The sequence below is a fragment of the Macaca mulatta genome, chromosome 13 (genome assembly GCF_049350105.2).
Source record: "Macaca mulatta isolate MMU2019108-1 chromosome 13, T2T-MMU8v2.0, whole genome shotgun sequence".
Lineage (NCBI taxonomy): Eukaryota > Metazoa > Chordata > Mammalia > Primates > Cercopithecidae > Macaca > Macaca mulatta.
The window spans coordinates 96,680,581-96,707,951 of NC_133418.1; the positions used below are offsets into that span (position 1 = coordinate 96,680,581).

The following is a 27,371-nucleotide window of genomic DNA, read 5'->3' on the forward strand; positions in this document are numbered from 1 at the left end:
AACAATAGTTGCCTTGAGAGTGAAGAGACTATTTGGAAAGAGGTTATAAGGTAACTTTGTCAAAACTTTTCAAAAGATATGCTTAAAACCTGTCCACTCCATTGTATGTAAAATATACTGCAATTTTTTTAAAAAGATACATATGCAAAGCCATTTCCTTCAAAGTACTCATGGTTTGGTTAAGGAAACAAAACATATATGAAGATGTGCAGAACTAAAAGAAAATACCAAACAGATTCCAAAGCAGTATGTGATTAGAGTCAAAGGAGACTGGGAGGAGGGGAGAGAGCTGCCGGCAAAGTAGAGAGGATGGGAAAACCCACATGGGAGGTTGGATATGTGTCTATTTGAGGGGGCAGAAAGAGGGTGGGAGGAAAGGCATGAGCAAAGGCACTGAGTTACACAGCAGAAGCTAAAACCCATGGTCTTCCACGTGTTAACTTGCTGGCCTTTCATAGCAAGTTCATCCAACAGGGAGTACAGTCCTGTTTTAGGAATGAGGTTCAGAGAGGTTAAGAGCTCTGCCCAAGACCACAGAGCTTGCAGGATTAGACTTTGCAATAGCAACTGGGGCATGCATGACCCCAAAGCCTGTGCTCACCCTGTGAATGGTGTTTCACTTGTGAGGGACAGAATCTGCTGGACAGCCATGAGAAAGAAAGAAGCACATGTGGTAGGAAAAGCCCTGGTCAGTGCCAGGAAGTGTCCTTTCTGAGGTTACATTGTTTAGAATTTTGCTCTACAGGAGGGAATAAACAGCTGATTCCACTCAAAAGGCTCCACTGCTGTTCATAAACCATGAGAGTGTTTATGTCATGGGCAGAGCTCCCCAAGTGAATTATAGCCTTTTACACACTGTGTACATACAGTATTTTCACAGGACAAAGAAACAGGGTGTGGAAGGAATGCTACAGTTGACCCTCCTCTCTTTCCACCCTTTGTCTTCAACCTTCTCCACCAATCTCAAGACTATACTGCAGGACAGTTCTTTCATGGTGTTTATCTGGCTTTCTGACATAGCCCAGGGAAGTTACTCAGTTCAGCTGAAGAATGGAAACTTTAAACTACTTCTTCTTGCTAGCACGAGCTGCTGGCTTTCTCTTTTATTACATTTAAAATGGATCCATCTTCGCTACAGTAGAAAGCAGATTTTTTAAACATTACTTCAGATGTTTTCTTTAGACTGGTGTTAACATAAAGCAAATGTCTCTTGAAACTCTGAACCAATCTGTTAAGATAAACAGGCTTCACTTAACGATATTCCTGTACTGAAATCATGGGCTTGTGGTCTGCAACTTCTTAAAGACTCAATTCATACTTGCTAAAATGTCTACTTAGGAAAAACACATGCACACACACACACACATACACACATACTAAGATATCTTTGCCATGGAAACCACAAAGACACATCTGGTTCAGACTCCACAGCACATACCACAGATAGTGCCCATCTTCTAAGGGCAGATCGTACGTATACACAGGGAAAGCCCAGAAAATTAAACGATACCAATACTTCAAGCATAAAACATACTTTATAATTCCTTTTTTCCATTGTATTTCAAGATATGTAAGTCTTAATCATTGTTACTTGTTACATTTGCATATGCTTGTTTTTGTCCTTAATGGGATTTCAGACTTGGGTGTCATAGATAAAAAGAGAAAATAAAGGGAAAGAAGAAGGCAATTAAAGTTTCAGATAACAACTCTGGATTCTGCGTATAAATCTGAGGCAGTCTGGGTTTCTAGAAGAAGACACTGTCATTATTTAAGAGTCTCAGGCTAGGTGTGGTGGCTCATACCTGTAATCCTAGCACTTTGGGAGGCTGAGGCGGGCAGATCACCTGAGGTCAGGAGTTCAAGACCAGCCTGGCCAACATAGCAAAACCCACTATGTTGTATTTCTCCACTAAAAATACAAAAATTAGTCGGGCGTGGTGTCACGTGCCTGTAGTCCCAGCTACTCAGGAGGCTGAGGCAGGAGAACTGCTTGAACCTGGGAAGCAGAGGTTGCAGTGAGCCGAGAATCCTCAGCTGGTACTCCAGCCTGGGCAACAGTGCAAGATTCTGTCTCAAAAAAATAAAATAAAATAAAATGAAAAGTTCTCAAGCCTGCTATAAGTGAAAGTCTTGTACTACAGAAAAATATAGGTGAGGTCAGGAGGCCCCATGGAAGGGAATGGGGTCTCTCTGGGAGGGAGAGGCAAGAACAAGAAGTCCTACTAAGTTCTTGATTAGTCATGGCTAACCAAGAGCATTCCAGATCTGGAGGTCCAGGTTTTGTTAGTAGGTACTTTGAAACTGTCAGAAGTTTGTATGATAAAGGCTTTATCCCCCTTGCTGGGCTACAAATTCCATGAAGACAGGGACAATTTCTAATTTGTTTATCATTATATTCCTAGCATGGAGCACAATGCTTGTAACATGGTAGATGCTTAATAAATACTGGATGAGCAAATGAAGAGGATGCTTAATAGACAGTCTATATTTGTGTGATACTTTGGATCTGATCATCCTTCAGCTGGGATCACAGGTGTGAAGCATATGACTGTTCCAAGCGATAAAGTTATAACCACATGCCACTCTATGCTTTATTTTTGGAAACTGTGATTTTGATCCACTGCTTCTTCAGTCTAGGAGGCCATGGTTTATGAAGACTGATGTTCCACACACCAAAGTCTTAAATATAAAAAACAATCAGCATATTTCTGTATTTACCTATTCTGTATGACTGAAGTGAGGCCTTCCACACTGAGAAGTTCATGAGCAATAGTTGTATCTCTAAACTCTAAACTTTAGCTAACTTCAACCTCTGTGAAATCCTACTTCCATATCTATTCTAATAGCCCTAAGCTATTTGTGTAGCTGTTTATTTGACCGAGAAATACACAGGTCCTACTTTGGGCAACGGCTGTGGTATACACTGCAGAGACACAACGAGGTATAGAATTCAGGGAGATTCATTTTCATACCAAAGAGTAGCTACTGGTTCCAGGTGTTGACTACTAAGCAAAAATTCTGTTTGTTTACTGCCATCTGAAATTTCCATTTTTTAAAAAGTAGCTGCGAACATTTTCATCATTGATGCCATTTACCCACAACTCGAATTCCTGTTTAGTATTTATCCTCCAGTCTAAATAGAGAGGTCGTTTTCTGATAAATGCTACACTCCATGAAAAAAAAAAAAAAAAAAAGCTGTCATGGCTAATCTTAGACACCAACAGAAACAGCAGAAAAAGGAAACACTTTCAGATGTAGATCAGCTTCTTCCTGATGAAGCTACGAAGGGCCAAACAGTAAATATTTTTGGTTTTCTAGGACATCCAGTCTCTGTTGCAACTACTCACTCTGCCATTGTAGCATTAAAACAGCCATAGATAATAAGTAAAGAAATGGGTGTTGCTGTGTTTCTATAAAACTTTATTTACAAAATATGCACAGGCAGGATCTAGCCTGCAGGCGGTGGCTTGCCAACCCCTGGACTAGATAAACAAAATGCTCTTATCTGTAGGAAATAACGACAGATTCACTTACTTTGCTCTTTTGGCCATTTCATTTCCATCCCATCTGGGGCTGTACGGGTAATTTTTTTGGGCCTGGGAGTAAAGCTGTCCGCTGTTGGTGAAGTGATAGACGGACTGAAATGTGAGAGTTGGCTGGTCTCGAGGGAAAAACAGAGGCAGGTCAACTGCGAAGACAGAAGAAAGAAAAAGAAAGTTAGAGCATAAACACATCTTACGATTTTTTTTTTTTTTTTTACTAAATCCGAATGTTAGGTACAAAACTCTATTCGAACCACTAATACTGTTTGAGGCTTGGATGAAAGGTGTGGTGTATAGAGAGGGACCAAGAAATAAATACAAGGTGACTTCTCCATCTTCGAGGAGTTTATAATATAGAGAGACAGATCACACACGGGTGAAAATGTCACCAATGGAAAGCATGACGTGTAGGTGCTGTAAAAAGGCTTTGAAATGGTCACAGAAGCTTAGGGAAGGATGCCTGGTCGCCTGCAACCATCTGACATTCCTCTCTAGCACTTCCCTGGATCAATATTCCATTGCAGAGTTCTCTTTCTATCTGTTTTAAGTGTCTATTATAGTATAAACTCTTCAAGGGTTGGGCAATGTCTTCCACATCTATAATTTGATGGAGGAAGCGGGACAGAGGCTGTTTTTCAAGAATGCATTTGGAGAAGGGGTAAAGAGTGCAGGTGATAATCTTTCTACTTGATAAGATATGGCAACCAGACTACCAGGAAAAATGAAGTTATCACTCTACTTCCAATCAAGCAGTGAATTTTGATACTCAGCAGTTTCAATTTTTTCCATATGCATTCCCACATATATTTATATCTCCTAAATCAGTGGGAATTCCTTAATGGAATGTATAAGGGACTACTCTGAGCACTAAATATGTCTGCTGTGATAGTACAGGCTAATTCCAATCTTTGCTGTTAACATGTGTTACATGCTTTATCTTTTCATTTTGGGGTTAACTCAATTTTTAAAAGTAAACTGATTTGTTATTAGTTGAGGCAAATCATCATTAAAAACACAGACTGTTTCAATAACACATTCTTAAAGGTATATAATGTATATGTGTGTGAATGTTATCCACTTCTAGGACAAAGAATAGGAACAGCATAAGAGTAATAAGAAAAACAAGTATAGAATTTTCTAGATTTATAGGGTACCTTCTTTATACACTTTATCTAATTTGTAACTTAGAACTCCATGACAGAGATATTATCTTCAACATTTGCATTTAACAGGTGAGCAAACCTGAGACTCTAAGAGGTTTATTAACTTGCTCATGTCACAGCCAGGCAGGGGCAAGACTAAAATCTAGTCCCATGATTCAAACACTGGGCTCCTACTATGCCCCACATTGCCTTCTCCTGCTCCAAAGGACACTGGCCTAACCTGCTTACAACTCATTCACTATGTCACAATTTAGGAAGCTACAGTTGTCATTGTGAAGGATGTATAAGGTTCATCTTTTTAGCTACATGAGGAAGATATATTTAAAAATACATACCAGATAATTAGGCCGGGCACAGTGGCTCACGCCTATAATCCCAGCACTTTGGGAGGCGGAGGTGGGTGGATTACTTGAGGTCAGGAGTTCAAGACCAGCCTGGCCAATAGGGTGAAACACCATCTCTACTAAAAATACAAAAATTAGCCGGATGTGGTGACAGGAACCTATAATCCCAGCTACTTGGGAGGCTGAGGCAGGAGGATCACTTGAATCCGGGAGGCGGATGTTGCCGTGAGCTGAGATCGCGCCACTGAACTCCAGCCTGGGTGACAGAGTGAGACTCTGTCTTAAAATAAATAAATAAATATACATACTAGATAATTATACATGTATCACTATTCTAGTCTGGGGTGACATACAACTTGGACTAGGTACTCTCAGCACTCAATATGATTTCTTGAAGGAAAACTTAGGTCCACAGCAGACTTTTAAGCAGAAGCCAAAAAACTCCCAAGAATCAAAAAACTATCCAGTTGGGAGGGCCTCTTAGACCTCTGAGTGCACTTGACTCTGATGATGTCTGACTCAGTGCTGCAGGGGGTTTCTACAGATGAATCACACGACAACCAGAGAAAAGGGCACGATTTTGAATGTACATTCTTTAGTCACATTTTTCAAGCACCACAATAGTGCAGTCTGAATACATGTCTGTTGGTGCCAAAGCAGAGATTTCATAATATATAGGAACAATACAAAAGACTGATTCAAATAAATAATTCAATTCAGAAATTGCTTTTGAGTCCCTGCATATTGCAAAGCTTGATCTGTAACGTTTTCAGTCACTCTGCACAAATAGTGCTTTCTAAAATTAACTTTGTATCTTTTCTCATTACTACTTCCATTTCTTCTGATTAATATTCATTTATTTATTTATTTATTTTTGAGACACAGTCTCGCTCTGTTGCCCAGGCTGGATGGAGTGCAATGGCGCCATCTCAGCTCACTGCAACCTCCGCCTCCTGGGTTCAGGCAATTCTCGTGCCTCAGTCTCCCAAGTAGCTGGGATTACAGGCACCTGCCACCACATCTGGCTAATTTTTTATATTGTTAGTAGAGATCAAGTTTCACCATGTTGCTCAGGATGGTCTCGAACTCCTGACCTCAGATAATCCACTCACTTTGGCCTCCCAAAGTGCTGGGATTACAGGTGTGAACCACTGCGCCTCTTCTGATTAATTTTTAAAAATGGCCTATTCACAGCCGGACGTGGTGGCTTACTCCTGTAATCCCAGCACTTTGGGAGGCTGAGGTGGGCAGATCACCTGAGGTCAGGAGTTCGAGACCAGCCCGGCCAACATGGTGAAACCCTGTCTCTACTAAAAATACAAAAAATTAGCTGGGCATGGTGGTGCGTACCTGTAATCCCAGCTACTCAGGAGGCTGAGACAGGAGAATCTCTTGAACTCAGGAGGGAGAGGTTGCAGTGAGCTGAGATAGCGCCACTGGACTCCAGCTTGGGCAACAAGAGAAAAACTCTGTCTCAAAAAAAAAAAAAAAAAAAAAAAAGGCCTATTCACATATACTTTGACTTCAGTTGTTTTATACTATGTACACTTTTGCAAATATAAAATAAGATTGAGATTAACCTCCAAAGCAATCATTACTAGCAGAAAAGTACCATGAGAGCTTCCCTACAAGAAAGCAACAACTTTAAACAGTAGAACTCAATGGCAATAATTTATAAATTTAAAGCAAATACAGTCATCACTCAGTGTCCAAAGCAATGCAGATAATACCACAGGCTATGTGATTTGCAAGCTACTGGCTTTTTTTGGGGGGTTTTGGAATGTCTTCTATTTTCGTTCTTATTATTTTGTTTTGTAGAAAATGAGCTGATGATATTAATATTTTAATATGCTAAAAAATGATTTTTTCCCACCTATTTCGGAACCATCTTCTTTGACCCCCTAAATGCCCAGTTAGCATCAGAAATAATTCGAAGGAAATTTATCTACCTGGGCAAGTGAGTTGTTCTGATTTTTAAAAAACAGCAGCAAGGTAATGTTGATATGCACAACAATCCCTAAAAAGCATTGATTACATGATTATTTCTCCATGGAGATTTGTCTAACAAAGTGTAATTGAAGCCAATATTAAAATTTGAATACTTTCTCAGTGCACACAGTAAATGTATTATCAGGGGAGCAGCAATGGTCAGAGTACCTCAGAGATAAAATCGGTAATTCACATATGAGAAAATAAAAATTTAAAAATACAGTATCTTGCTCAACTTAACTAAGTTGTATCCTGTCTATATCAGTCAATGGTCAATAAAACGATGGCTTATTTAAAAATGTTCTATGCATAAGAATGAGTTAATAACTAAAATATTTATGAGAAATACTTCGCATTTTTCTGACAAGAATGATTTGAATGGTACAACTTAGTCAAGATTAAAAAAATTAAAACTTTCTTTCCTTATCCCTAAATGTTTCTGTCACTTCACTTTTGCCTATAGGTTAACTCATGATTTTCCAATGCATAGTAAAATAATTACTTTAGGACTTCCAACAGCTAACTTGCTCGGAAGGAACCGCCCAGATTCCAAGGATTTGGGGCTCATAGTTTCAGCTATATAAAAATTGAATACTTTAACCATTTGCTTTCTTTCTTTTTTTCTTTCCTTTTTTTTGAGATGGAGTGTCACTCTGTTGCCCAGGCTGGAGGGCAGTGGTGTGATCTCGGCTCACTGCAACCTCCACCTCCCAGGTTCAAGTGATTCTCCTGCCTCAGCCTCCCAAGTAGCTGGGATTACAGGCGCCTGCCATTATGCCCAGCTAATTTTTTGTATTTTTAGTAGAGATGGGGTTTCACCATGTTGGTCAGGCTGGTCTTGAACTCCTGACCTTGTGATTTGGCCGCCTCAGCCTCCCAAAGTGCTGGGATTACAGGCGTGAACCACCATGCCTGGCCAGCCATTTGCTTTCTTAGAACCTACTGGGTCAGGTTTGATTCTTACATCATCCCATTTGATTCAGTTACTTAGTGTCGGTATTATTTTGACAACTGCTTCCTATTTCCTTCTTCCCATATACAGAGACTAAATTTTGGTTGGCTTTTCATCCACAGAGGGGATGGTCTGCACTTGTTTAGTAGAATTTTAGTCACCATTTCTTTCTTCTCCTTGTTTTAAAAAAAAATTTTAAATTTTAAATTTTTTATTTTTAGAGATGAGGGTCTTGCCATGTTGTCCAAGCTGGTCTCAAACTGCTGGCCTCAAGTGATTCTCCCTCCTTGGTCTACCAAAGTGTTGGGATTACAGGCATGAGCCACTGCACTTGGTCTCAATAACTATTTCTGAAGCATTACTTTCTTCAAGAACTTGCTGAAAGAAGTCACACCAAATGCTTCTTAATTCTACACAAACCAGGCAGTTCACAGGATGCATTCACAGGGCTCTGAAGCCCTGGGGGAGGGAGGAAGAATTAAGCTCTGCACCAGTTGCCTCACTCTGGACAGTCACTGCAGTGATGGGTTCCACAGGTTACAGTCTCAGAGCTTGTGGTGCTCTCCAGACAACAGCCAACCACGTGGCTTTGGGGGGAAGCCGAATGCACGATAAACTATGCTGCCTCTCTGTGAACTCTGGTGAGGTTCAGGTAGTGGCTGCAGTTCTACCTTCCCAAGCAAACACGCTTATCTGTCCATAAATGCTCATCTTCTCACTAGAACACGACTCCAGTAAGGTGATATCTCAGTTCTTAAGACTTTCTAGAAATTTCTCACTTCTCCAAACACCTCAACAAAGGAAAAATGAATAGCCAAAAGAAATGCCACACCATGCATCTGACTCCCAGGATAGCCTATCAGACACTCAACATTTCAGGCATAGTTCAACAAGTTTGATTATATGATTTCTCCAGAAAAAAAAAAAAGTATCTAATTATGGCAAAATGAGGACAAGGAACATTAACGGCAAGCAGTCACAATTCACAGTCTAGCATAGAGGAAGAACAGAATAAATACACGCAGGGTTAGGAGAGCTGAAAGAATCCCAGTCTGGCCATTCAGTGTAGGAACAAAAAGCTCTATACGTCCCAGCTGTCCCTTAAGCTATCACTATATAGTAAGTGATATTCACTCCCAATCTTGATAGCGGTGGCGGACAGTTGTGTTTGCCTACCTAACAGCCATTCTCCATCCTTCTTTCTTATGGGCAGAGCCTTCCTCTCACCCCAGAGTCTGACAGTGCTGGATGTCACTCTCTCAGCCTTCCATAAAGCAAGACATGGAAATGTGAGTCAGTCCTGCCAGTAGCCCCTGAGGGGAAGTGGGCTATGGGTCTTTTGAGAAATATTTTCCTCTCTGATTAAAAACACGTGTAAAGAGAAGCCCCCATCTCATTCTTGCCTTAGAGTTGATCATGTGAGGTCTTGAGGCTTGGAGTTGAGGTGCCCCTCTTGTGACCATGAGGCAAAGTCAGCTTGTCATCAATGTGTGGCTGGATTCATCATCCCTGACCTACCCAGCTCTGGATTTCTTGTTATGTGAGATGATCTTTAAAATTAAACCTCTTATAATAGGGTCTTCTGATACTTGCAGTCAAAGGCATCTAAGGAAACGTTATTTTCTGAAGCTTCTGTTCAAGAAGGCAAGATAACTGTATAATCTACCTACATATAATTGTATAATCTATTTCAGAAATCTTTCCACCCAGCATGGTTAAGAAAGCATTCAAGGCATATAAATAGGAAAGTTTTGGTTGTCTGGAAAGTTCAGTTTTGCGGGACAGTTCGATCCTTGAAAATGCCAAACAAATGAGGGGTTAACCATAATTGCTTCCCTGGGAGTCACATCATCAAATATTTTCATCATTATTCACAAGTTGGCCATTGTTCCATTTCTTCAAACCTTCCAAAACTATATAGTTCTGTGCTTTCCCCCGTGTTCCTGGGTCGGCAGGGAAGATACTCATAGATTCGCTTTGTGGTGGTGATGGTTATATTCCCATTTCCAGTCCTCTCAGGACGCTCCAGTTCCTTGAAGCCTCATTAGGAAACGTTTTAACCCTTTGTTGCATTGCTGTAAAGTCACTCTCCAATGAGGATTCCATTTGAGACTGATTCTTCCTGAGAGCAATCTGTACACTTTTCATTCTCAGGCTATCCCCACAATGGGGGAAGACTGCCATGTATTTACTGACTCACCCTGATCTTACTACCTACACATGAAACCTTTGAGACATGTGGATTCCAACCACTGGAAAATTAACACTACATATCCAAAATACTCACCTACAAGAAATACAAAAGTAACATTTTCCAAATCAGAAGTATCTATTCAAGGTATCTCCATTTATTATCACTACCTTTCATTTAAGTGACAAGAAAGACTAAATATTAACCAGATTTTGTTAAATGTGTTCTACTTTTCACTGGTTTAAGCTGGCTGTGATATAATCATGTAAACAAATTATCTTTGTTTTTTTTTTTTTGTTTTTTTTTTTTTGGAGATGGAGTTTTACTCTTGTTGCCCAGGCTGGAGTGCAGTGGTGCGATCTCGGCTCACTGCAACCTCCACCTCCCAGATTCAAGTGATTCTCCTGCCTCAGCCTCCCGAGCAGCTAGGATTACAGGCATCCACAACCACACCTGGCTAATTTTTTGTATTTTAAGTAGAGACTGGGTTTCACAATGTTGCCCAGGCTGGTCTCGAACTCCTGACCCCAGGTGATCCACCCACCTTGGCCTCCCAAAGTGCTGGGATTATAGATGTGAACCACTGTGCCCGGCCTGTCTTTTGAGGTTTCAATATTACTAAACTGAAGCTTGGAGTTTCTTAGATTTTTCTACATATGCTAAAAAATCATATTATGGAAAGAGCATGGTATGCCCTTGAGGTCAGATAAAGTGGGTTCAAATCTTGGCTACACCATTAATTAGTGATGACATCATAAGCAAAATATTTCACCTCTTTGAATCCTGATTTTCTCATCTGTAAAATGAGGATAATAATTTCTATCTCACAGTGTTTGTTGAAAGAACTAAATAAAAACTGCAGGTACTCAGTATGTGTTCATTTCTTTTCCCAACCACTCTTTCTTTAGTTGGTTTTTTTCTTCCATCTAGCTTTATACACTGTTCTGTATATGTGAAATTTCTGATAACTACAGCATACGTTTCAGGTTCTTAAATTTTAACTATTTTGATGAAAATCTTTCTAAACTTCATGTCTCAGTAAATATGATATACTGAAAATAAATTAGCCTTTTTTGGATGATAGAGAATGCATTAAAAAGTTATACACCATGGCCCAAGTGTTAAGGAAGATTTAGCTTACCATTTCACAAATGCCTCCTACCTAAGAGCCCGCATTCCCTAAACCTCATTTCTGAAAATGCATCTCAAGTGATTTTAATTCACTTTCCCAGGTAGGAATCACTGCAGAGAACTGTGAAGTCCTTAAGAACAGGGGCTGTGAATTAGTTATTTTAGTATTTCTAGCACTTAGTACAGTGCATGACACCTGAGAAACACTCAGTAAAGGCTCATATAAAGCACATGCAAATTAAAACCTCAATGAACTTCTACTTCATGCCCATTTGATTGACAAACATTTTAAAACTGGAAAATACCCAAGTGTTGTCAAAGCTGTGGAACACAGGGAATTCCCACTCCCTGATGGTGATGATATAAATTGTTAAAACCCTTGTACAGTAACAGTGAAGGTGTACGAACTCCGTGACACAGCAATTCCACTCTTAAGAAACTGCCACATGTGTGTAAAAAGATCGCAGGAGAAGGCCTGATGGAGTCCCACTTATGATAACAAAAACTGGAAACATCTTAAATGTCCATCAACAAGAGACTGGATAAATACATTGTGCATATTCTTTCACAGGAATACCTTACAGCAGTTTAAAACACTGAGCTAGGGCTACATGTGTCAACCTAGATGAATCTCAAGGACCAAATGTTCAGTGAAAAAAGCAAGCTGCAGATGAACGCTGTTCAGTATATACTTACAAGGATCAAAAATGTGCACACATTACATAGTATTTAGGAATGTCTATGTAATTAAAGTATAAAGACATGCATGGGAAAGATATACACCAAATTAAGGGTAGTGGTTACCTCTGTGGGTGGGGAAAAGGGAGTGAGTGAAAGATGCAGATGCATTTTGGAGGGGCACTCAGGAGGCTTCAGCTGAACTGACAGTGTGCTATTTTCCTTTCCTCTCCTTTCCCTTCCTTTCCATTCCTTTCTTTTTTTCTTTTTTGAGGCAGAGTCTCTCTGTCACACAGGCTGGAGTACAGTAGCGTGATCTCAGCTCACTGCAACCTCCACCTTCCAGGTTCAAACCATTCTCCTGCCTCAGCCTCCTGAGTAGTTGGGACTACAGGTGTGTGCCACCATGCCTAGCTAATTTTTGTATTTTTTTATAGAGATGGGGTGTCACCATGTCGGCCAGGCTGGTCTTGAACTCCTGACCTCAAGTGATCTGCCTGCCTTGACCTCCCAAAGTGTTGGGATTACAGGCATGAGCCACTGTGCCTGGCCTAACAGTGTGCTATTTCTTTTTAAAAAATTCAGAAGTGATTACAGCAAATTATGAAGATTTGATTAAGGTGAGTACATGGGTATTTGTTTTCAGTCTTTATACACATGTATATGCTTTAAGTATTTATAATTTTAAAAAGTTTAAAAAAGCAAGACATTAATATTCACATAAGAAGAAATCAGTATGATTCCATTTAGATAAAGTTCAAAAATAGAAAAAATAAATGATATATTTTTATGGCTACATACTAAGATGGTAAAGCTATTGAGAAAATCAAGGGGGCAGTTAACATAAAGTTCAGGGTAGTGGTTCCTTCTGGGAGAGAGACCCATAGGATGTCTATGACACTGGCACTATTCTATTTCTTAAATTGAGTAGTGTTTATGAATCTTTAAAGTGTGTGGATATGTTTTACATAATCGGGTGTGTGTGTGTGTGTGTGTATAAACAGATAAATATTACTTTAAAAATGGGGACATTTATTAAAAAACTGAGGGTCAGGAAAACTGAATAGTCTTCAGAAAAAAAAAAAAAAACCAAAAACAACCCACAGTGGGTAGAGTGCCAGGAACAATGAGGGTGTCCATGCCCTTGAGCTCATGGTCTGGAAAAGGAGACCTGGCAAGGTCAAGAAGCAACTTCAGTTCAGCATGCTAAGACAATGGCAGAGGCACACACGCAGTGTCATGCAGGGAGAAGGGCAGCTGTCTGAGGTTACAGCTCTGCAGAAGAGATGGACTTTGAGTTGGTTCTAGAAGGTTACAAGCTGAATCAGAATTGGAGCCTGGGGAATATCTCATAGAAAGGAAAAGACTCAATAAAGCCTTTGATCTTTGTAAACATAATTCTTCACTTTTTATTTTGCTCTTTTGGTATCTCATATTCAATGCAGAAAAGTCATAACCTATCCCAGCATTTTGGGAGGCTGAGGTGGGTGGATCACCTGAGGTCAGGAGTTTGAGACCAGCCTGACGAACATGGTAAAATCCCATCTGTACTAAAAATACAAAAATTAGCCAGGCTTGGTGGTGGGTGCCTGAAATCCTAGCTACTCGGGAGGCTGAGGCATGAGAATCGCTTGAACCGGGGAGCGGGAGGTTGCAGTGAGATGAGATCACGCCATTGCACTCCAACCTGGGTGACAGAGTGAGGCTGTCTCAAAAAAAAAAAAAAAAAAAAAAAGAAAAGAAAGAAAGAAAAGCCATAACCTGTGCTATCTTACCAACGTTTCCCACTACTCTCCTGCCCTTTGTATCTGTGAGGAGACATAGGTGACACAAAGATGAAGGAAGCAGATGCTGGTGTCAGGAAGCTCGCAGGCCAAGTCCTTCTCCCTGTCTGGAGGGCGCCCCTTGCTTTTCCGGGTTTATCTGGTTTTACTCTCATCAAAGTTCTGATGATCAGAAATGCCTCTTTTCTAGAACTCTGCATGCTTCCAACCTGTGCTCCCAAGCAGGGCTCACTCAGGGTGAGTCCTCATGAGGACAAAGCGTATCAGTGGCTGAGGCCAGGATGAAGGGGTCCTAAGTGCTTCTCTGTCCCTCTGTTTCATCCACTCTCTCATCTATCACACACTGAGTGAGCAGATACTCTGTTCCAGGCTGCATGCTGGAACCGAGGGTCCACATTTCCTGGAGAGGGGCCGGGTGTGAACTCTGCATCTCCTGCCTGCTATGCCATCTGGGTTCTGTGCCCTCTGGATATACCTCCTACTACTTGGATCCTGGCCCCTTTGCCGCTCTGACATTCTCATTTCCTCGGGCCTGGCTCTGTGTTCATTCCCTTCAACCTGTTATTGCTTCCAATTCTGTGATGCAGTCCAAGCCCCGCCTTCTTCCAGGAAGCCTTCCTTGCATGCTCCATCGCTCAGTGATTTCTCTAGCCTCCATGTCCGCATAATCCACTTCTTGGGGGGTTGTTGACAATTTCAGTGTACTTATCTTTGTTAGATCCCTACATGTGTGCCACTGAGTTAGACACACAGTAGGTAGTGGATGCATATTTAGTGACCGACTGGCATTTATTAGTGAGAAAATGGGGACTGTACTAGACATGTACAAAGAAACATGCTTTTATGAGATGCAGAAAGAAATTGAGCAAGAGAGAACACCATAAATAGCATTTAGTACTGTTTTAACTTCTATTTTTGAAAGAATTGAGTCACAATAAATAAACTCCTGGCCTGGGAGGATTAAAAAAGACATCTGGTTAAATTAAGGAAGAGTTTGATTAAAAGAATCCTTAAATAAATTACAATATATTCAAATGCAAAATCCTTAGCATTTATTAGGCAAAATCTTTAAAAAGTCATAAGCTTTTAATTTCAAATAATTCATAGACAATGTACCAAACGTAAATGATCAGAAGAAAAAGGACAAATGAGTTGTCTGTGATTAAAGTAAGGGGTCGGTTTAAACTCCGGTCTTGAAAAATTAGAACAAAGCAGTTAGATACAAATTTGGGAATATTGTGAATACCCCAATGCGAAGTATGACTAATGCGGCTTTAGGAAAGAAAAAAAAAAGTCCCTCAAATGAATCTAACTTTTTTCCCTGAAGGATCTAGTTATGACCTTTATATTCTAGAGAAAACAACATATATCCAAACTGACAAACATTCCCTGAGCACATACCATAGCCGGCTCTAGGGAAACCCAGCTGAGTAAGGCCAAGTCCTCCCCACAGTGTCAGCATGCCCTCAGCTCACTGTTCTCAGGAAAGGAGACGAGGATGAAGGTTATAAGAGAGGTGTCAACCACCATGCAGCATGGGTGCAAAGATACTCCATCGAAGGGCTTCTAGGAGGCTTATTAGATGAGACTGCTTTGAGCAGGGCCTTGAAAAACAACTAGGATTTGGACAGGCAGTGGCAGTGGGAGGACTATGACTGGGAAGGCAAGGAGAGAAGCAAAAGAATCCAGGCAGAGGGAAAAGTATTAAGCAGTTACTGTAGAGGCCCAGCGAGGGAATGTGGGGGATCTGGGTAGACGGAATACAGGCTGGAGAACAGAAGCTGGTGCAGAGGGGTTCTGGATAAAGCTGTCAAACTGTGGAGTGTTCTGAACACACAGTGAAGGACTGTGAATGTCTTTCTATGGGCAGTGTTACCCTTGAACATTTCTACGGAAAAAAGCCCACACCACTCATTCCAGTGTGGCAGACACTTTCCTATAATGCCCCCAGCACGGTATAATCCTCTAGAATGGAGAATGCTTTGGAAAGTATGATGTACAAATTTAAAAAAAGGCCGGGCGCAGTGGTTCACGCCTGTAATCCCAACACTTTGGGAGGCCGAGGTGGGTGGATCATGAGCTCAGGAGTTCAAGACCAGCCTGGCCAACATGGTGAAACCCCGTCTCTAATAAAAATACAAAAATTAGCTGGGCGTGGTGGTGCCTGCCTGTAATCCCAGCTACTCAGGAGGTTGAGGCAGGAGAATCGCTTGAACCCGGGAGGCAGAGGTTGCAGTGGGCCCCGAGATCGTACCACTGCACTCCAGCCTGGGGAACAGAATAAGACTCCGTCTCAAAAAAAAAAAAAAAAAAAAAAGTTATTATTCATTAGTAGAAGGATGTGACTATTTACTTCTCAGTATAAGAACCAATGCTTTACAAAACATCTCTTAAGACTTATCAGCTGGTGTGGTGGCTCATGCCTGTAATCCTAGCACTTTGGGAGCCTAGGCAGGAGGATCGCTTGAGCCCAGGAGTTTGAGATAAGCCTGGGCAACATAGCAAGATCCTGTTTCTATTTTTTAAAAAAGGCTTATTTGCGTGTCTCTTACGTTCAAGGGAGAGGCTGAGCGGAAGACTTGATAATGGACTTCCTATGTGAAAAATCCAGAGAGTCAGGCCTGAAGTTTGGGATTGGGTGTAAGGCTGGCACAGGACACAGTTTAAATCAAGTATCCGGCAGAAGGATTACATGTTTCCTCATAAGACTCGGTTAGAAGCACCGGTCACCATGTCATTCCCCCATGCAGAAACCTTCATTAACCTATTTTTATTTCAACATTATCCTTTCCAAGCAGTTTCCATGCTGGATTTATACCGTGCAGGGAAATTACAATTACAGGACAATGTCTGGCCCACTAGAATGCATGGAATGGGGATATTTTCCCCAGAAAGGTTCAAAAATCAGCCACTTAGTCTGCGAGATGGGTGGGGAACAGCTCATCTGGGTGCAGCCGAGTGTTGAGTGAGGAAGGCATGCGTACTGGAGGTGGGCAAGCTTTGGCAGGTGAACTGACCTCTGTGCTCCTCTTTTCCCATTCCTAAGACTAGAAAAAACTTTAAGCTCAGGGTTGGAAATGAAGCAGGTAAAGCACACCATACAGAAAGTGCTCGATAAACAAGGACTGCAACCTAAAGGAACGTAAGGATGGGAGGGATGGTATACTGGGAAAAAACAGTGTTTGGAATTGGACAGATCTGGGCTTGATTCCTCCTTTGCCAGTTGCTACCTGGGTGACCTCAGGCAACTGACTAAACTCTCTGAGTCTAGCTTTTCTCATCTTTAAAATGGGATAATACCTACCTTGCAAGGCTGCTGGATGGTTTACATGATATAATGAATATGTGTGCAGAATACTTGGCACATAGCATGTCTTCATAAATGATACCTATTATTACTCACTTTTCTCTTAGAAGCAATTAAAACAGACAAACAAACCTGAGTCTATGTAATTTCTTTTTCTAGCCTGATTTCCAGCTGAGAAAATACAAACCAAGCTTTCAAAACAACTTTCAAAACAAGTTGAAAACTAAGCTTTCAACTTAGTTTTGTCCACCTATTTATTTGAGGTAAATTCAGAGAGTCCTTTGGAACGCTTCACTTCTAATTCTACAATCTTCTTCCATCAAATAAAAAAATCATAGCTCTAGAGAATCTATGATCAAATGGGGCCCTGCAGCCAAACAGGACCACAGATCAGAAAAAGATCTGAACAGAGAGGATGAAACCTCCGTCAGACAGTTTTCCTATTTTTTGTTGTTGTTGTTGTTGTTGACATGGAGTCTTGCTCTGTCGCCCAGGCTGGAGTGCAGTGGCGTGATCTCCGCTCACTGCAAGCTCCGCCTCCCGGGTTCAAGCCATTCTCCTGCCTCAGCCTCCCGAGTAGCTGGGACTACAGGCGCCCACCACCATGCCCGGCTAATTTTTTGTATTTCTTAGTAGAGACGGGGTTTCACGGTGTTAGCCAGGATAGTCTCAATCCCCTGACCTCGTGATCCGCCCGCCTCGGCCTCCCAAAGTGCTGGGATTACAGGCGTGAGCCGCCACGCCCGGCCAGTTTTCCTTTTGTGCTTTGATCATGCGGTATTCTCCCCATTCTCACTCTCATAGGTGCTTTCTTTAAGACAAGGGCTTTTTCTTTTTTTTTTGCTAACCAATTTATTTGTGAGTGGTTTTGTTTTTTTAAAAAAAGACCAGCAATAAAAGTCAATCTTTGTATATTTAGGATTACCTCTTTGGCCTGTGAATTGTCCCGGTTTTTGTTTCGTTTTGTTGTTACTGTTTTCTGACTAGCTCCTTGGTCATTACTTCTTCTATGAGCATGGATGGAACAGGCAGCAGGGAAATGGAAATTAATATTCCTCTTTGAAAGCAATTCTGATTGGAAATTTCATTTGAGATAAAGGTATGATTGCTGCCTAAAAATTGCTGCCTTTAATTGTCATATTATTCTGAAATTTAACTAACTCAAAGAGAATAAACTGTGCAAACATAAGGTGATCATGTCGAGGCAAGCCCTTGACTTGAGTGAGCTGCCTGACTTGTACATCCAAATTTAAAGGAATAAGATACTTTTCAATCAAAGGTATTGAATCATTGTTAATCCTAAGAAAAGCATGCATTTTCACACTCAGTAAACCATTTCTGACAGCTGCGCTTTCCAGATAACTGGGGTTTGCTTTTGAAAGCTCTAAAACTTTTATTTTTCATTGTTTTTGATTAAAATCTCTGTAAAATGGAATTTGCACTTACTTCTCCCCTATCCCTTTCTAAATGACTCAAAGTCAAACTTATGAATATCAATACTGATAGTGAGCCATACAATTGTGACATCGAGGCCTAATCAGACATGCCAGTCCCTAAGCTAAGTGTGGCCTGTATTTGCAATTTCCTGGTTCCCTCCACACCTGCCTCCTGGGCCCAGGCTATTAGGTTACTCTTCCTGTATTCTTACAACGTTAGCGTATGTATGTACCACAGACCTTCTCTAGGTAGTTAAACTGCAAGAGACTTGAAACAAACTAACAAATAAACAAACAAAACACAGAATGTTCCAAGGGACTTGGGAACCAGCCACCAAGTTTACTAGAAGGTGAGAGTCAGGCCTGAGAGTGAAATACAGAGAAATGGTGACCCTCTTGAGTTACTTTGTCCTGGCTACCTTTTGACAAGTGTACTTAACAGGGTGTACTGTAAGTACTAAGTGAGACATTTACTTAAAAATCTCTGAGTCTTGTCACAACAGAGGACATACTTGCTAAAGCACAGTTCAGCAAGGAGCCCAGCAAATCAACTCTCCATTTGACAAATGAGATTATGCTATAGAGTGGTGAACCGCCTCAACTGCTTCAGCAGCCGCAGACAGAAGCCCAGGGTCTTGACTCCAAGTCCAGTGAGGTACATACACAGTACAAGGCCACTGCATTGAACACAGTACATCTCCCTGCAGGAACACGGTAACTGCCATTACAATAGCTGTACGACTTTGGGTTACTGATTCATCTATGTTTGAAAGATCTCTTACTACAAATAATAGTTAGGCATGGGAGTCTTTGTTTTGTTTTTATTCTAATAAATTCTTTCTTTCTTTTTTTTTTTTTTTTTTTTTTGGACAGAGTCTCAGAGTCTTGCTCTGTTGCCCAGGCTGGAATGTAGTGGTACGATCTCGGCTCACTGCAACCTCCACCTCCCGGGTTCAAGCGATTCTCCTGCCTCAGCCTCCCAAGTAGCTGATATTACAGGTGCCCACCACCATGCCCAGCTAATTTTTTGTATTTTTAGCAGAGATGGGGTTTCACCATTTGGCCAGGCTGGCCTTGAACTCCTGACCTCGTGATTTGCCCGCCTCAGCCTCCCAAAGTACTGGGATTACAGGCGTGAACCACCGTGCCCGGCTATAAATACTTTCTTAATGCTACAAAAAAGGAGGAAAATCAGCATTTATGGAATACCTACAATGTGCTGGGTGCTTTCTGCCATATGATTCCCCCTCGCCCCTTTCTACTAGGAGTAAGCCTGCCCTGGGGCAAGCCAGAGAACTTGAAGCTATGAGGAGATGGGGCCAGGGTTCGACCCTGCCTGCTGTGTCTGGAGTCCATGCTCTATCCACAGTGCTATAAATGTGATTTACCACTTGTTTCTGACGTTGTGGAAAGAGTTTCTGCCTGGGCATTCTGGCTCATCTACCATTTCAGCCAGGGGTTGCTATAGGCAGGCACATCTCTGGCTGTTGATCAAGAAAGCACAAAAGTCTGAGAGACTGATATACACAGTCGTTTTGGACGGGAGGAGGAGTATGATGTCTGTCTTTCAGACCAAGTTAAGCTCAAGGGCATGATGATCTCGGACTCTTAAGAATTTTTATTTTTGATGTTTCCATGTCCTTGTTTTCTTCCCTTTGGCTGGGAAAACATCTTAGTCATATCTACGGGTTTTTAATGGCATCTGACACTGTTGCTCACTTCTGTTCTTCTCCCATGGTTTCCATAACACTGTATTGATTTGCTACTTTTCTTCCTTTTGAATTTTTTACTGCCTCTTTTTCTCCATCTGCTTAACACCCCCTCACTCCCAAAGCCCAGCTGAGGGACCTGTTGAGCCTGAAGGCTTGGCACTTTGGCGCTTCTTTTTCAGAAAGTCTCATCTGTCAATAACCTTTGAATACTTCAAAATCTCCATCTCCTTCCCTGACTGCTCACCTCTGCTCCAGTCTGGTAATTTCAGAGGCCTGGAGGATGTCCTCATATAAACTTTATGGGTCAAATATGTATCGTCTCATTTGTACCTTCAAGATGGGCATACCACCCCATTCACAGACAAGAACGTGGAAACCCAGGAACACAAAGGAGCTTGTTTAGAATTAGTTAGGTGACAGAGCTGGCCTTGAACTCAAGGCATCAGAGCCACTGGATTTAACATACCAGAATGTTCTGGTACTAATTGGGGGAGAATTATACTACATGTCCGAAATAAAAGTTACAACCTGCTCCCCATTCACCATCAGATTGGGTCTAATATTCTGCCAAATGCAACACCTTTGAGTCACTATGAGTCCTCTTCATTCTGCTGCTTCCATCTCTGGAAAGCCTCCCATTCTGAAGAGGACAGGACACTATCTTGCTGGGAGGAGACTGGTGGGGCTGGGGGGGGGGTGTCACATTTATTTCCACCATGGATAAACAGAAATGGGAATGTGTATTTTAAAAAATACTGACCTACTTTATACAGCAAAATATACTTTTGGTTAATCCTAAATACCAATTCACAATTCAGTAAGCTTTATCTGCCTCCAGGAATTATCCTTCTATCTGTCCTACATGTGGAGGCCAGTTTAATTACCTTAATTGTGCCCCTTGTCCTCATCCACAGGGACTAGCCCAGGTCTCCTGGATAAAAATACAATCCTTGGCTGGGCACAGTGGCTCACACCTGTAATCCCAGCACTTTGGGAGGCCGAGGCGGGCGGATCACAAGATCAGGAGATCGAGACCATCCTGGCTAACACGGTGAAACCCGTCTCTACTAAAAAAACAAAAAATTAGCTGGGCGTGGTGGCAGGTGCCTGTAGTCCCAGCTACTCAGGAGGCTGAGACAGGAGAATGGCGTGAACCCGGGAGGCGGAGCTTGCAGTGAGCCGAGATCGTGCCACTGCACTCCAGCCTGGGCGACAGAGCGAGACTCCATCTTAAAAAAAAAAAAAAATCCTTGAATGCCGGTGGGGGCAGCCCAGGGAGGCCTAGGTCGCCTTTCCTTCTAAGGTGTGGTACAGCCCGTCAAGCTCAGGTTAAAAGACTAGGGATTGAATACAGAAGTTGAAGTTCATATATACAGAGCATTTAAGGACAGATGAAAAAAAAATCAGATTAGAAATAAAAGACAAAGGAAAGTTCCAAAGGGCTTTAAAATAAAGTACCTTAACCCTGGTCACACTGCAGCAGAGCCTATGTGGACTCAACAGCTAACCCCTTCTCATTCAGCCTGCCTGCTGCTCTTACAATAAAACAGCTGCTCTCAGTGGCCCCCGCCTTACTCATGACCCCTCACCAACACTCTGTGATGGAAATCTCTTTGTTTCTGGAGGTCAGATGGCTCATTCTAGATAAATTATTATTGGTTCCATGGAAAAACAGGTTTGGTTTTTTACACGTTCAACTTCCTAAGTCACCACTTGACCTTAGCTCAGAAAAACCTTAGCTCATAGAAGTGAAATCTGCAAAGTAGTGCCTGAGTAGGCCCCAGCACGGATCAGGAGGAGGGATGTATGAACCCCAGGTCTAGAGGAATATTTTACTAAGGAGTGTCATATTTTTATATGCACACACATACACACACATCTGTATCTAACTACATCTGTGTATGTGTGTATGTATTTGGTTTAAAGAGCAGAGCAGTTTAAGCCTTGTACAAAAAGAGAGTTGTTTGTCTGAAACTCAAAGAAGGTGACCATGAGCATTCTTGACCATGGGACTCTAGACCACTGAGAATTAGAGCAACTTTTAGCATGGCAAAGAATGACCTGTGGGATTTTTAATTACTTAAAAATCAGTTATGAGGCTGGGAACAGTGGCTCACACCTATAATCCCAGCACTTTGGGAGGCTAAAGCAGGAGGATTGCTTGAGCCCAGGGAGTTTGAGACTAGCCTGGGCAACATGGCGAGATTCCATCTCTACAAAAAATTTTAAAAAAATGTGCTGAGTGTGGTGGCCTGTGCCTGTAGTCCCAGCTACTTGAGAGGCTGAGATGGGAGGATCACTTGAGCCCAGGAGGTCAAGGTTGCAGTGAGCTGTGTTCAAACCATTGCATTCTAGCCTGGGCAACAGATCAAGACTCCGTCTCAAAAAAAAAAAAAAGAAAATTAGTTATTATTTGATATGAGAGTAGGACCAAATGCATTCTTATAAGTCAAATAGGAAAGGGTTTGTGAGTTTTTACATTTACTTAAAAAGCCTCTTCTGGGTGTGGTGGCTCACGCCTGTAATCCCAGCACTTTGGGAGGCCAAGGCGGGCGGATCACCTGAGGTTGGGAGTTCGAGATCAGCCTAACCAACATTGAGAAACCCCATCTATACTAAAAATACAAAATTAGTCAGTCGTGGTGGCGCATGCCTGTAATCCCAGCTACTCGGGAGGCTGAGGCAGGAGAATTGCTTGAATCTGGGAGGCAGAAGTAGCAGTGAGCTGAGATCGTGCCATTGCACTCCAGCCTGGGCAACAAGAGCGAAACTCCATCTCACAAAAAAAAAAAAAAGTGTAGTTCCCCTGTCTGCACTAACCCTTATGGTAAGGAGTAAGGAGTTTGAATATAGAAGTTGGGGATTTTGAGATGAAGCAAAAATGAACTCTGCCTCAGAGGGTTCATCATTTGGGAAAGTCAGTAAACAAAACAATCCCAATATAGTACAAAAAGTGCTAAAACAGGAGGCTGCACAAAAGGATGCTGGGATTAGGAGGAAGGACTGACTGGCTACTACTCAGGCTTTGCTTTGTTTCATACTGTGCCATTTTTATTTAGGAGATAATCAAACTGGAGATAACAGAAAGCAGCTCGCAAGATGGATGGCCCTGCTTTGCTGATGTGCATCACTGCTGAACTGCCTGGAGGTTTCCTGCTGACGAAACTTCAGGTCCAAAGATAACTCTAGGCTTCACCTCCCAAGCCGCCATTCAACTGGTGGTGGCAGAGAAAGCAAAAGGCAAACCCCTCAGAGGCTCCAAGGGGCCACTCAGGCAGCGGAACCTCTTTGCTCAGAGGAAGCTGAACTCCATACCAAGGAATTCCAACCTCTCCTCCACTGGCTCCTTCCGGTCATGCTGAAGAGTCTCTCATCCTGTAAAGTAGCCTCTTAACTATCACCCCTACTAGCTATTGCCTATTTACTCTTCTTTTAATTCCCCAAATTCTCTAAAGAGGACAGGCTCACCTTCACTGTGAATGAATTCTGTGGCCCATTCACACCTGGCTTCCACCTACTCTAAAGCATGGGCGTTTCTCTTTCTACACCACCAATGGGCACCACCATTACTGAAGCAAATGCTTTTCATGCTCCTCTCCCTTGTCCCCTGCACCTCCCCAGATCTGGTCTTCTGCTGCCTTCGTGATGCCCTCTCTCCTGGTTCTCATCTCACCCCTCTGCTGCTGATTGGTCTCCATCAGGAATCTTCTGCCCACCGCCAACCGCTGGCCTTTCCCAGATCTGTTTTCAGTCCCCTCGTATCACAGATTCATCCTGTGGGAATTCCACCAGCTGAGTGGCTTCCACTGCCACCACTATGTGGGTCATGAAGCTTTAGTCTCACATTTTTGGCTACTTACTGAATATCTCCATCTGCTTATCACATAAACACCTCAAACTCAATATATTCAAACTCACTCACTTTCCTCCAGATTTTGGTACTCTTTTAAAATTTCCAGTCTTTCCTTAGCTACCCTAGCTAGTAATTATATGGTAATCTGCAATTCCTCCCTCTCCCTCACCTCCAGAATCCAAGTGTTCACCAGGTCCTTTTGATTCTACTCTGAAGTAGTTCTAGAATCTCTCCTCTTCCTCCCTATTCCCACTGTTTTAGTACCTCATATTATCTTGCCTGAACCAGTTTCCCAAGTGGTTTATCAAACCCCAGCTTCTTCCCACTTGAATTCATCCTCCCCTCTCCCATTGGACTTACAGTATGATGGAGATAATGCCCCATCCCTGTTCAAAATCCTCCCAAAGCTCTCCATCAGTAATAGGTTATATTTTGAACAAGGTATATAAAAGGGTCTTTATAACTAGGTGCATTTCTTTCCTGCCTCATCTCCTCATTACTCCCTTAACTCACTTATCCTGAAAATCAGATTTTATGAATTATTCCCAATATTTGGAATGGATTGCATCAACCCATGAATACACTGTTCTCTCTGCCTTGGACATCCTTTCCTCTTTATCTACCGAGCAGATTTCCAATTGCACTTCAAGACTGAGCTCCAGGACATATGTGTAAAACCCCTCCGAAGGAGTTTCTCCGACTGTATTATGGCATTTTCCATGCAGTGTTTGCAAGCCTGTCTCCCTTACCCGAGTACAAACTCCTTAGTGTAGCTATCCATTTCTGTGTCCACACGGCTTAACCCAGGGCTTGGTCCACAGTAGACACTCAAATGTCTGCTGAGTTGACTTGAAGGCACACAAGGCTTTTCTCTTGAACAACAGGACCAGACTTTAACCTCTGCACGCCCGATCGCTCTTGGTAATAGTGCTACAGATATAGCAGGTGAGGAACAAAACAGTCAGCTGGTTACGGAGGCAACCGCGAAGCACCAGAAGTGGTTGAAAGCGGCTGTGAAAGGGCAGGCATGGGGCAGGGTACTCTTGCTTTTCATTATACATCTTTGTGAAGTATTTGCTTTTGCAACCATGTTCATGTTTCTTTGGCAAATATAATAAACAAAATTCTTTGTTGGTTATGAATAATCTATTGATGTGTCTGCAAACTACAAGGGACCACTTTCCGTGTATTTAAAAGGACAGGTTATGGGCCGGGCACGGTGGCTCACGCCTGTAATCCCAGCACTTTGGGAGGATGAGGCGGGAGGATCACTTGAGGTCAGGAGTTCGAGACCAGTCTGGCCAACATGGTGAAACCTTGTCTGCACTAAAAATACAAAAATTAGCCAGGCGTGGTGGCACACGACTGTAGTTCCAGCTACTTGGGAAGCTGAGGCAGGATAACCGCTTGAACCCAGGAGGCAGAGGTTGCAGTGAGCCGAGATCGGCCCACTGCACTCCAGCCTGGATGACAGAGCCAGAATCCATCTAAAAATAAATAAATAAATGGACAGGTTACGTTCTGAGGGCTTAACTCCAAGTAGGCTATGTCATCAGTGTGTGTCAGTGATGAGGGAGATATCCAAGCATGAGGCTGCACAGGGAGGGCACTAGGCCAGCAGAGCCCTGTGCCTCAGAACAAAGCAATGGCCCTGCACAGAGAACATGCACTCACTCTGCTGTCTGCTAATGTGTAAAGATAATGCTCATCATTATCATGAGATACGGTAGGAAAACATGAGAATACTGTAGGAAAATATGATTTTATTCCTTCTAACCCCTGACACAGGTAAAGTGTGAAGGAGATGAAGCCTTTGCAAGCTATTTCTGCCAGCTTAGGAAAACTAGAATTTTAATATTTTAGGCTGAAGATTTTCATACATACAAACACATACATGCACATGCATTTGGTTAAAGGAAGCGGGCCGTAGTGCTGGGGCATCTAAGCGTAGAAAGGGTAAGGCTGAGATTTCTATTGAGGACAATTTAGTACTTGGGTTGTGAGCCAAACATGAAGAAGGTGGGCACTGTGATGTGTACCAGCAGGCTGAATGGGCATGTTACCCAGCGTGGATCACAGATCGATTCTTTCAAAGTCCAGAGATGAAGATAAGTCATCTTTGCTAAAAACATCCCGCGGCTGCGCGTTACGAAGGCATATTTTGCTTCAGTATGTAATTTCCTCACTACTTAACTCTCAAAGTGTATCAGAATTGAATTCTAGGGCTTTTTCTAAATGAGAGCTGAGTCACAGGTACCTCGCTGCTGTGTCTGCAGACTCAAGTGGATGACTCACATCTGTAAAATTCTGAGAGAAAGTACCAACCGACCCCTTGCTTAGTCATCTTTTGCATGGATGCTGGGTTCATGAGCTCTGTAAACTATAATGAGCGATCTAGCCTTTTACCATCTCTTTATTCTTTTCTAAACAGTACAAATTACATCTCTAAAAATAACTTCATCTACGCAAGTGAGTCACTTCAACCTAACAAGCTTTCACAAGTTACTCAGCTAAATTGTAATATTTACTGTGAAGGTACAAATCTTATTGTCATATTAGCCCCATTTTTTTTTTTTTTTTTTTTAGATAAGAATTTGGTAGACTTGGAAAAGGGAGGAGAGTTCTAGCAAATGTTTTAAAAAACATATGATTGACTCCTAACCTCTCACATGGGCAGGGGTTGTGATGGGGCTGGAGGAAGGAATTCTTTGAAAACTATTTCTAACAGCGCATGAAAATCAGAATTTTAATATTTCAGGCTGTAGCTTAATCAAAGACTCTGCACTTTTCTTCATGCGAGCCCATGCGTACGCTGTCCTCTCTGTGGGATGTTTATTGGCTGTTGGAAGAGATATATCAGTAATTCTATTTGCTTTAAAATCCTGATCTGTGAATTTATGACATATTTGACGAGAGACCCAGCCACACGAATACATGCACATGTATTAAATACTAATCTTTGCTCTTCCAGGAGCTGATCACTCACCACGCCCTGAATTCTCTAGACACACAACTAAGCTTTGGTACTCCACCCGTTTACTGTGTAGCTTTCCAACCCCGAGGCCTGCCTGCTGGTCTTTAGCTTGCCTTTCCCAGCCTGGCATTGTCAGCTCTCAGCAGCCCCACCCCAGGCCTGTCCCAGTTAGGCAATAGGTCCAATGGAGGTAAGAGCAGGTTACCTGCATGAGGCTTATACCTTCATAACCTAGGCAGCAGTACTGAAATATGAAAGCACTGCTAATCTATACTCTGACTTCAGTCAGAGCGGACCAGAAGGATTTCTCATTCA

At 42.2% G+C, this 27,371-nt stretch overlaps 1 protein-coding gene and 1 long non-coding RNA gene across 28 annotated transcripts in view; both read right to left on the reverse strand.

Annotated features, from left to right (window-relative positions):
* The window catches only part of BABAM2 (BRISC and BRCA1 A complex member 2), a 456,851-nt gene that overhangs the window by 38,143 nt on the left and 391,337 nt on the right, over positions 1–27,371 (reverse strand). For 24 of the 27 annotated variants that reach the window (XR_003721805.2, XR_013402902.1, XR_013402895.1 and 21 more), the window contains one exon: positions 3,535–3,688. Coding sequence is in view for 18 of the 27 variants with exons in the window: in XM_028831823.2 (XP_028687656.1) it covers positions 3,535–3,688 (154 nt within the window). In the remaining 9 variants the exon portion in view is untranslated. Of the gene's footprint in view, positions 1–1,996; positions 3,689–17,907; positions 19,449–27,371 lie in introns of those variants that run through there. The other 3 variants (XR_013402897.1, XR_013402899.1, XM_077959847.1) reach the window with 3 other exon arrangements.
* Positions 1,102–2,109, reverse strand: LOC144333830 (uncharacterized). The gene is made up of 2 exons (XR_013402916.1): positions 1,945–2,109; positions 1,102–1,795 (listed from the first exon to the last, which is right to left on the reverse strand). It is a non-coding gene; the product is annotated as an uncharacterized LOC144333830 (long non-coding RNA).